The sequence below is a fragment of the Canis aureus genome, chromosome 16 (genome assembly GCF_053574225.1).
Source record: "Canis aureus isolate CA01 chromosome 16, VMU_Caureus_v.1.0, whole genome shotgun sequence".
Classification (NCBI taxonomy): Eukaryota; Metazoa; Chordata; class Mammalia; order Carnivora; family Canidae; genus Canis; species Canis aureus.
Window position 1 is genome coordinate 45,046,064 of NC_135626.1, and position 10,819 is coordinate 45,056,882.

The 10,819-nt window shown below is 44.2% G+C and overlaps 1 protein-coding gene across 7 annotated transcripts in view; it reads left to right on the forward strand.

Annotated features, from left to right (window-relative positions):
• ABCA8 (ATP binding cassette subfamily A member 8) overlaps nt 1-10,431 on the forward strand; it is a 76,550-nt gene extending 66,119 nt beyond the window's left edge. For 5 of the 7 annotated variants that reach the window (XM_077853669.1, XM_077853670.1, XM_077853667.1 and 2 more), the window contains 10 exons: nt 370-487; nt 1,162-1,253; nt 4,116-4,276; nt 4,971-5,046; nt 5,121-5,215; nt 5,963-6,082; nt 6,283-6,423; nt 8,062-8,141; nt 9,839-9,894; nt 10,026-10,431. In XM_077853669.1, coding sequence (XP_077709795.1) covers nt 370-487; nt 1,162-1,253; nt 4,116-4,276; nt 4,971-5,046; nt 5,121-5,215; nt 5,963-6,082; nt 6,283-6,423; nt 8,062-8,141; nt 9,839-9,894; nt 10,026-10,124 — 1,038 coding nt within the window. In that variant the 3' untranslated portion in view covers nt 10,125-10,431. Of the gene's footprint in view, nt 1-369; nt 488-1,161; nt 1,254-4,115; nt 4,277-4,970; nt 5,047-5,120; nt 5,216-5,962; nt 6,083-6,282; nt 6,424-8,061; nt 8,142-9,838; nt 9,895-10,025 lie in introns of those variants that run through there. The other 2 variants (XR_013354727.1, XM_077853672.1) reach the window with 2 other exon arrangements.
• Nucleotides 10,432-10,819: the final 388 nt, after the last annotated feature.

Below are 10,819 nucleotides of genomic sequence, written 5' to 3' on the forward strand. Positions count from 1 at the left end.
AGGAACAAAGTGACACCTTAGCATTGTTCCTTGGAGAAGGTGTGATGTACAGACCACAGGGCAAAGTGTAGTCCACAGCACGTTGCCCTTTGAGCATGACTCAGTACTTCTCCAAATCCCTTTGATCCTGTTCTACGCAGAATAATGTGTGTCTGAGTAACTGCCTTTGTAGGAGGGCAGAATGGCCATATCTTCCCTCCAACACTAAGGACCGGGATTGGAGAATGGCCAATAAACGTGTCACCTAGTAGAAGGTCTTCTGTGATGTCATGGCTTGCGCCATGAGGGGCCAACCCAGTGCAAAGACAGGGCTTCTTCAAAGTTGATGAAGAGAATTAAGGTCTAATGTGATTTACTTGTCATTTACAGAAACCAGTCATTATTGCCAGCTGTCTTCGCAAAGAGTATTCAGGAAAGAGAAAATACTGCTCTTCCAAGAGGAAGAAGAAAATAGCCACAAGAAATGTCTCTTTCTGTGTTAGAAAAGGTTTGACTGCTCCCCCACCCCCACCCCATAGCTCTTCCCCTGTTGGCTTGGGGCCCTCATCAGTTTTATGGTTCTTGAGGAGAATTGTTCTGTACATCTTGTGGTTTCACACACAGACCCATCAGCGGGTGACCTTGACAGCTCCTTTGACGGGTCCCTTTTCTAAGTAAAATTAACTTAACTCCCCCTATAGATGGGGCGGAGTCACCTCTACACGGAAACCATAAGCATTCTATGAAAACAGACCACGGAAGCCATGACATTTCTATTTAACGAGCCTGATTGATTTGCTAGTAGTTTGTTATATTTCACGAGAGAGCTAAGTGGGGTTGTGCCAGCACAGTCTGAAGGCTTGACCAGCAGGTTTGAGATGACCTCATTTTGTGGTATTATCACACATCCTTAGGGTCATAGGAGACAGAGCCTGACACACTGGCTTCCAAGAGAGGCTTTACCCCTTCCTATCAGCGTGACTTTGGGCAGCCAACCTCATCTCTGAAAGCTGTCCCCAAAATGTAAAAAGGGATTATGATAACAACTTATGACAAGTAAAGGAGATACTGTATTTAAGGCACATGGCACAACACTTGTCACATAGCAAGACTTGAGACTTTTTTATTCTTAATTTTATTATTAGAGTCAATTAATATTAAGTGTAACCAACTTTTTTTCAGGTGAGGTTTTAGGATTATTAGGACACAACGGAGCTGGTAAAAGTACATCCATTCAGGTGATAACTGGAGACACAAAACCAACTGCTGGACAGGTAGGTGAATTCTGTGGAGAATATGCTATCTCATGGTGCTCAGAAAAAACTTAAACTGTGAAAACTTAGTAAACAGCAAATCTCATTTAATCGTTAGATGACTGAAGTAGTTCAAGTAGCAGAATAATACATTCATGAATTAACATGATAATACATGGGAAAATTTATCGCTGGCAGGGAATAATTACTTATGCCTTCAGAGACATTTAGAGGGAATATCCTGTATCAGATCAGAAATCATTATCAGAATCTATAAGTCTTATTTATAGTACCATGAAGCATGGGACACCTGGATGGCTCAGTGGTTGAGTGTCTGCCTTTGACTCAGGGCATGATCCTGGGATCTGGGATCGAGTCCTGCATTGGGCTCCTTGCAGGGAGTCTGCTTCTCCCACTGCCTGTGTCTCTGCCTCTCTCTGTGTGTCTCTCATGAATAAATAAATAAAATCTTAAAAAAATATATAGTACCATGAAACAGATGGATTTGCACTTTTATTTTCTTGCCAACTGTTTGCTTCCATTTATTAACAGTGAGTACAGTGTAACACATTACAATTTGCTTTCTTATTTTTTTTAATTGAAGTATAGTTGACACACAGGATTAGCAGTTTCAATGAACATTGTCTTCCCAGTATGTAATGCTTTCATCTGAGATTAAAATGTTTAAAAAAAAAAAAAAAAAAGGCAGCCCTGGTGGCTCAGCGGTTTAGCGCCACCTTCAGCCCAGGGCGTGATCCTGGGGACCCAGGATCGAGTTCCACATCAGGCTCCCTGCATGGAGCCTGCTTCTGCCTCTGTCTGTGTCTCTGCCTCTCTCTCTGTGTCTCTCATGAATGAATAAATAAAATCTTTTTTTTTAATTTAAAAAAAACCTTTGTAAGCAATTATATTCATTGTCCTTCACAAAGTGCTTGGATCCTGAGACATATTTTTGTAGAAATACACTGTTTCTTGGGAGAGTTCTCAAGGATTGACTCAAAATTGAGCAAAAGTGATGTGAAGTCAACTTGAATTGTACATGGAACTGAACTGTGTAAGGTGGCCAGACACAAGAAAAAGAGCTCAGTTTTATCAAAGAGAGAGACAACACGAGGTATAGAGAACACATTTCCCCAAAAAAACTATGGTGGAAAATAGAAAACCTTAAGAGCTCCTTTGGAAAGGATGTACAGGGATTGTGGAGAATGGAATATAAGGCACCACACAGCCCAAAAGGGAAAGGACCTCCAGGAATGGGATTGATGAATATCCCAGCAAAGAGGGAGGAGAAAACAAAGATTCACAATCCCTCCAAAGCCAAGATGAGATCATGTGTTTGTGAATGAGGCCACTCAGGAGTGTTGGTGGCTCGCTCAACCCTAACTGGACTCCTTAGTTTTGTGGAGACCATTCCTCATTAAGCATGGGCTAAAAAGGAGGTAGTATCTGTTCATAGGTATATGGTAATGAAATATTTTATTTTTTTTATCCTTCCAGATATTTTATTTTTTAATTTGTTTATTTTTATTGGAGTTCAATTTGCCAACATATAGCATAACACCCAGTGCTCATCCCGCCAAGTGTCCCCTCATCAGCCACTCCAACCCCCCGCCCACCTCCCCTCACTACCCCTTGTTCATTTCCTAGAGTTAAGTGTCTCTCATGTTTTGTCACCCTCACTGATATTTTCACTCATGAAAAGGAGTGGAACTCCTTTCCCTTTACTCCCTTTCACCAATGTTTATATTCCCCAAATGAATGAGACCATATAATGTTTGTCCTTTTCTGATTGACTTACTTCACTCAGCATAATACCCTCTAGGGCCATTCACATCGAAGCAAATGGTGGGTTTTGTCATTTCTAACGGCTGAAGAATATTCCATTGTATACATAGACCACATCTTTATCCATTCATCTTTCGATGAAATGAAATATTTTAAAAGGTTAAGTAAGATCTGAGTTAACAAACTGAACTGTTTGGGTGTCATGAAATTAGCTTTAATTGGATCAGCCCGTGTGATCTTTATTTATAAACAATGCCATTGTCCTACTTATTTTCAACAACCTCTTGCTGCACTGAGGCTGAAGGACCCCCTCTCTCCACCCTGCTGGCTCGTCCAAAGGGGCCTTGGTCACGTCCCTCCCTCTTTCTGCACCTGGCCCCCAGCTGTGCCTCGGGTCTGAGGACACATCCAGCCTCATCATGGCACAGGGCTTTGCTCTGGTTCTTGACTCTGCTCCAAATTCCTTTCGTCTGGACTCTTCCATGGCATATGCCCTCTCGGTCTTCCATTCTGTGGTCCCTCAGCAGAGGGTCTTTCTGTAATCATCCTACCCAGTCACCTTCCCTGTTAGTCCTCTCCTCAGTATCCTGACTTACTTCCTTTATAGCACCATTTATTCCAGTAGCTCATTTTTCTTCTTGTTTATTGCCCAGTTCACTCGGTAGAACGAAAACACCCAAGAAACAAGGGTGCTAGGCCTTCCATTCCCCCATGTATCCAAAGCAGACAGCACAACATTTGTTACGTACTCAAAGAACATGTGATCACTGAGTGTGTTCAATAGCAAGTACTTAAATTCATAAATTCATATACTTATTTTCTGACTATGATGAGAAAAATTGGATATAAACTGTTGGCCATGATATTTGTGAGATATTTGATTTTTCAGCTTAGATTAGGTGGTGCACACAGTGGTCGCTCATGGGTTTACTCTCTGACAACATCTCTCCAACGTGGAATGATTACAGGTTATTCAACTTAGTTAGGACCTAGAGAGTCTCTAGTTGTTCTAGGTTTGGTAAAGAGAAAGAGGGCATTGAGAAATGCAGGAAAAACAAACCCCAAGGGCAGGCTCTGAGAGTGAACTTTTCTCTGCAGGTGCTACTAAAAGGGAGCAGCGGGGACGGCTCTCTGGGCTTCCTGGGTTACTGTCCCCAGGAGAATGTGCTGTGGCCCAACCTGACTGTGAAGGAACACCTGGAGGTGTTTGCTGCTGTAAAAGGGCTGAAGAAGGCAGACGCGGCAGTCACCATCTCCAGGTAGGTGGGAGCCACACCTTTTCTGTTCTACAGGGGCGGGAGAGGGTTGGGAGTGAGGAACTTCACTATCAGTTCAGGACAGGAGACTCTGAACCCTGACCCAGATCAGACCACACTGAGTAGACTCCCTACTAGAACCTGGTTTCCCGGATTTCCAAGTGTTCATTTTCTTCTCATGTTAAATATCAAAATAGTAACCATTGGGGAAAGTTATCAAAAATACTAAAATTTAAGTATAAACTATTCATCCTAGAACAGTTGTTTAGAAATCATGATAGGGGCTTATGATATTCTTTTAAAAGGGAAAAGTGTCTATCTGGAAGGATCAGACCAGCCAGTTTAAGGTTGCCTGGCATTGGGGCACCTGGGTGGCTCAGTGGGTTGTGTGTCTGCTCGGGTCATGATCTGGGACCTGGGGATCGAGCCCTGCCTTGGGCTCCCTGCTCAGCAGGGAGTCTGCTTCTCCCTCTCCCTCTGCGTCTCCCCCATGCTCCTGCTCTCTCTCTCTCTCAAATAAATAAATAAATAAATAAATAAATAAATAAATAAATAAATAAACAAAATCTTTAAAAAAAGGAAAAAGATTGCCTGGCATCTGTTTTCCAAAGTGCATTTCTGAGCTCTGCTCCCCATCCCTCTAACTGGGTGACCTGTCCTCCTACCCACTTCCTTAGTGGAATTATATTTGCTTCAGGTTGGCAGATGCGCTCAAGCTGCAGGACCAGCTGAAGCTGCCCGTGAAGACCTTATCCGAGGGAATAAAGAGGAAGGTAAGAGGGGAGACTCAGTGTTACTCTGCGCACCCTGCCTGTCGGTGCCAGACACACTGTTCCTCTCGTTCCAGCTGTGCTTTGCACTGAGCATCCTGGGAAACCCATCCGTGGTGCTTCTGGACGAGCCGTCCACGGGCATGGACCCCGAGGGGCAGCAGCAAATGTGGTGAGGACCGCTACCTAGTCAGGGCATCTGTGAATTGTCCTACTTGTGCAAAAATGGTCCCTTACACTCTTTCTTAGTGTTGGGCGGGGGGGCAGGGGCAACACCTCTCCCTATGGTTAGTAACACCGGTATTTTGCAAACCAAAACCCAAACCTTTCCCCTGATACTATTTCATCATTGGAGAGAGAACAAACATCAGCAGGACCCAGACACACTGTCCCACCGATCTTTCAGGTAGTGGTGGCGCATCTCTGGGCCACAGTCACGGTGTCCAGGGCCCCGGCCGGAGGGGAATGAATGGTCATGCCCATTAGGTTGTAAAGGTTGGGGTGGGTTCTGGATGTTGTCTCGAGTATTTATTCTGCATTTATCTTCTCCTACGAGGTGGTGACACCTCTGCTGTTGGATTCTAGCTCTCCGTTCCTTGGCACAGCCTCTTCATACGCAGTCTCTTGCTCAGCATTTCTCTTTCAACCCCAGCCTCGTGAGAAACGCTGTTGTCTGTGCCTTGCTCCTCGTCCACTGCCAGCCTCCCCTTCACCAGCCCTCACCCGGCTCCCCCTTCCTGACCCCACCTGCCCCCTCCAGGATTCCTCCCTTGCTTATGCTCCTTTTGTTAATTGCTCACAGGCATGCCAGTTAAAAATTCTTTTCTCTGCCCATTTAATATTGTTTTTTTTATTTTTTTGCCCATTTATGATTAATTAGAAGGCTTTCTTAATTGCAAATAGTCTTTTGACGATTCAGGCAGGCGATCCGGGCCACCTTTAAAAACACAGAGAGGGGCGCCCTCTTGACCACCCACTACATGGCAGAGGCCGAGGCCGTGTGTGACCGTGTGGCCATCATGGTGTCTGGAAAGCTGAGGTGGGTGCCTGTCCCCACCCACACTTGGGCTCCAGGTGCACGGCTGGGGGAGCTTGCGGACAGTAGATCTCTAGCTACTGCACCTGAGGCTAACACCAAGGCCCTTGAGACAACCCTAGCGGCAAGTCAAGAGTCTCAAACATTGTGTTCCCTGTCTCCTTCCCCTTACTGTGACCACCTCATCCACCTCTGACTTCCAGATGTATCGGTTCCATCCAACACCTGAAGAGTAAATTTGGCAAGAATTACTACCTGGAGATGAAGGTGAAGACCCCTGAGCAAAGGGAAAGTCTCCATCAGGAAATTCTGAGGGCTTTCCCCCAGGCGGCTCAGCAGAAAAGGTAAAGATGCTTGCTGGTTTGGATCTGATACCAAATGTCACCTTTTCCTCACTGGTTTCACTGATTTGTGGTGATTGAGAGTCCATACTTAGCCCAAAAGGAAACTTGCAAGACATTATTTGTTGGCCACCGCAGAAACTTAATTTAGAAAAGAGAAGAGTTGATGGAAAATCAGACATAGCCTGTGTCATGGTCCTACTATGTGCCAGATACCGTCCTGGTGTTGTGCTGGCTTATTGAATCCGCAATGAGTCTTTCCAAGGTAGACACTGTTGTTCCAGTGAAAAATCAGATGGTTTCCAAAAGGTACTGTGAGAGTCTGGCCACGACAAGATCATAAGAAATGGAATTGATTGTTATCTTTTAGAATAGGAAACTGATAAGTTACCATAACAGAGCTAACAGGTGGCATAAGTAGAATATAATTACTTTATTTCAAATCTGTTAACACTATGGTAATGGAAGAGCTCTCAGGAAAATAGTAAAAAAATCAAAGGGTAACTTTAGGGTCATTTTTAATACCTAGAATTTACCTAGAAGACAGATGATTTAGGAGGTAGGGGAGGAACCAGATAGGAAAAGGTAATAATAAGTCATAATTATACAATCAGAAAAGGACAAACAGTGTATGTTCTCATTCATTTGGGGAATATAAATAATGGTGAAAGGGAATATAAGGGAAGGGAGAAGAAATGTGTGGGAAATATCAGAAAGGGAGACAGAACATAAAGACTCCTAACTCTGGGAAACGAACTAGGGGTGGTGGAAGGGGAGGAGGGCGGGGGGTGGGGGTGAATGGGTGATGGGCACTGAGGGGGGCACTTGACGGGATGAGCACTGGATGTTATTCTGTATGTTGGTAAATTGAACACCAATAAAAAATAAATTTATTAAAAAAATGATACAGTGGGAAAATATATTTCTACACTGGAGTATAGATATCAAAGCAAATGCCATTCCTCAGTGTGCAGCCCATGACTGAATAGAAATAGGTCATAAAGGCACAGGGAATGAATAGAATAGATGAGAATGATCGCCCCCATAAATAGAGAAAATCGCATCTTCAGAAATGAAATCTAAATCTTCTTGGTTTTCAAATGCTAAAAAGACAAACGTTAATCTGGGAGACAAATTATCTTTTAAAAAATTGTGGCTGAGCATTATTTGGTGCTTAATTCCTGGCAATTTCTAGGCGCCTCATCAGAGACTCAGTTATATCATCCTAATTAGGAAAGCACTTTGAGGAGCATGGGGAAGGTTGGAGAGGCAAGAGTTCTCTAGAGAAAAGACCAAGTCCCCACCTGAGTTGGGCGACTTGAAGAAACTACGTGGCATCGGTCCCAGCCTGGAAGATGAAGTTGGAGGAGCCAAGTGCCCAGCTGGAAAGATGAGGTGGCAGGTGGCTTTGGCAGATGTGCACGTTTCCTCTGCACTGCACCTGCCCTCCCCATCCCAGGAACCAAGGACCTGAGCCTCCCCCGGTCCTCCCCCAGTTCTCCTTGTGAACAGCCTCCCCCCAGGCATTTTGCCTGCACCATGCTGCCTCTTATTGATGAGGATAACGACCAGAGACAGGGCCGCAGCCAGCCTGCACCTGCACAGGTGGTCTCAGCCTCAGCCCCGCCCCTCTCCCCGCAGGTACTCTCCTGTGATGGTCTATAAACTGCCAATGGAAGACGTACGACCTTTAGCGCAAGCTTTCTTCACATTAGAGAGGGGTAAGAGTCATAAACTTTGAAATGAGATCCCAGGAAGCAGGTCATCCCAAGTCATAGACTAGTCCATCGACCTGATGCAAAGGGAATGTGAGCTAAGGGTTCATTTTAAAGATTTTATGTATTTATTTGAAGAGAGAGAGCACCTGAGCAAGAGGGAGGGGCAGAGGGAGAGAGAGAATCCCAAGCAGACTCCCCGCTGAGTGTGGAGCCTGGCTCGGGGCTCGATCTCACAACCCTGAGATCCTGACCTGAGCCGAAATCAAGAGTCGGGTGTTTAACTGTACCACTCTGGAGCCTCTAAGGTGTTAATTTTTAAAATTAAAAATCCCCAATTGAATTTTAGGGGCACAGAATCAAAGAAGTGGAGGCATTCTGTGTGTGTTGGGGGATGGGGGTTAATGGAAGTGATTTTACTTCTGCTTTGTGGGGTTTTACCCATGTGTTTATCCATAATATATATGGAGAACCTAGGTCAAAATTCAGTTGTGTCTTTAAAAAAAACAAAAAACAAAAGAGCATCTGGGTGGATCAGTGGTTGAGTGTCTGCCTTTGGCTCAGGTTGTGATCTCGGGGTCATGGGATCAAGTCCCACATCGGGCTCCCTGCATGGAGCCTGCTTCTCCCTCTGCCTGTATCTCTGCCTCTCTCTCTGTGTCTCTCATGAATAAATACATAAAATCTTTTTTAAAAATTCAGTTGTGTATACATTCAAGGAGGATACTTTCTTTGGGAACACTAAGGTGTGATGCATATTTACAATTTAATTTTATAGGGCCTTGCATATTATTTTATGGCCTTAGGCTATGTATTAAGAAACTGGCCTCCTGTCTGGTCATGAAAACAATCTCTGTGTGTGTCTGTTGTGCTTCACCACTGACCTCACCACATCCACCATCACCGCCCCATGATTTCCTGCCCCCCCGAGGTCATGAACTCCACCTCTCTGAATTGTGCTGGCTGAAACTTCCTCCCTATGCTCTTTTCATTGTCACAGCTCTTTTTTTTTGCTTGCTTGTCACCTTCCCTAGAGAAGGGTAGTCACAGCCCTGATAGGAGGGCAGCAGCCTGGAAATATGTCACCAATGGTACTGGGCTGGTACTGGCCACAGTGCCAATCTGGGAGTGCTTTTGGGACCACGTGGTCCAGAAGGTTGGGGTGCTTGGTGCAGAGAACAAAAAGGGGGTATCACTATGATCATGAAGACTATTAGCAGGGGTACAAAGAGTCTTCTAGAACCAGGAGCCTTCCCATCTATTCTGGTCAAGGAGAAAGGCTTTCGACTCAAGTTAGGACCAAGCTGTCACAGCAGGAAGAGGGTCACAAAAGCTATCTGTTCCCTAGGAAACCTCAGGCATCTTTCTCCATAATCTGAGGCTTCCCTTTGCAAAATGCATCTACCTTCTACCTCTTCTTGTGCTGCATGTGCAAAAACACTGACTCACATCCAGGGAAGGAAACCTTTTCAGCACCGTTTCCTCTTTAAATGTACTTTTCTCCCCAAACCCAAGTGAATGCACAGCTCTTTTTTGAACTGCACGCTGTACTTAAATCAGGACCATTTTTATCGAAACTTTTTTATGTAAGATGTTTTTGAAACTTGCTGTTTGTATGGCATGCTGAGTTCTAAGACCGTCTGGATATAAAAAAATAATAATAATAGTAGATGAACTCCTAACATATGTCCGTCCTTCTGCAGTTAAACAGAGCTTCGATTTGGAGGAGTACAGCCTCTCCCAGTCCACCCTGGAGCAGGTGGGTCAGCGGTAGGGACCCTGTGTCATCCGTGGAACATCCATGTACAACATGTGCATGCACCTTGCACTCACTTGGAGCTACAGGGGGCAATGTGACATCTCCGTCTCTCTCTGTCTTGCCCCTCTCAGGTTTTCCTGGAGCTCTCCAAGGAGCAGGAGCTGGATGACTTCGATGAAGAACCTGACCTTTCAGTGAAGTGGAAGCTCCTCCCACAGGAAGACCCTTGAAGCCCCAAGCTCCTCCCACAGAGAGACCCTGGAAGCCCCAAATACTTTATGTTTCCGTTCAAACCTGTGGTTATTTTTTAAGACATTTATTTTTATAGCATCAATGTCATATTTTTAGAAAGTATATTATAAACCCAACATGATTCTTCCTGCGGTGGAGAGGAAGAGCAAGGGCAGGGCCATTGCAGCCACCACATGAACAGAGGCATGTGGCTGAGCCCACCTCCCAGTCATCGCCTCTGTGTCTTTGCAGGTCACCTTGATTCTACTTTTTTGTACAATATCGAATAAATTCACTTTTATGAAATTGTTTCATTTTCTGAGTATGATAAGTACATCTTGTTTAATTTTTTAGCAGAACCTTGAAATTCTTTTCTCTAATCTAGACTGAGAAGTCCATGCATTTATTCTTCTACCAGTTTTATACTTTGTGAGCTGATATTTTAGTAAGAATTTTAAGTGACCATGTCAAAAGCATCATACTTTTTGAAATAGATTTTCATATATACTCTTATGGCTAAAAATATTAAACCATTTTTGGTCATAATATCCGATGTCTATATATTTGAAAACATATCCACTGGTAACACTGTCAATAGCATTGAGATAGTTGCCATTCAGAATTTATTGTAGTTCTTAAATTTTCATAAATCAGTGAAGTCCCACATTCATTGAATTTTAAAAACAAGGCTTTA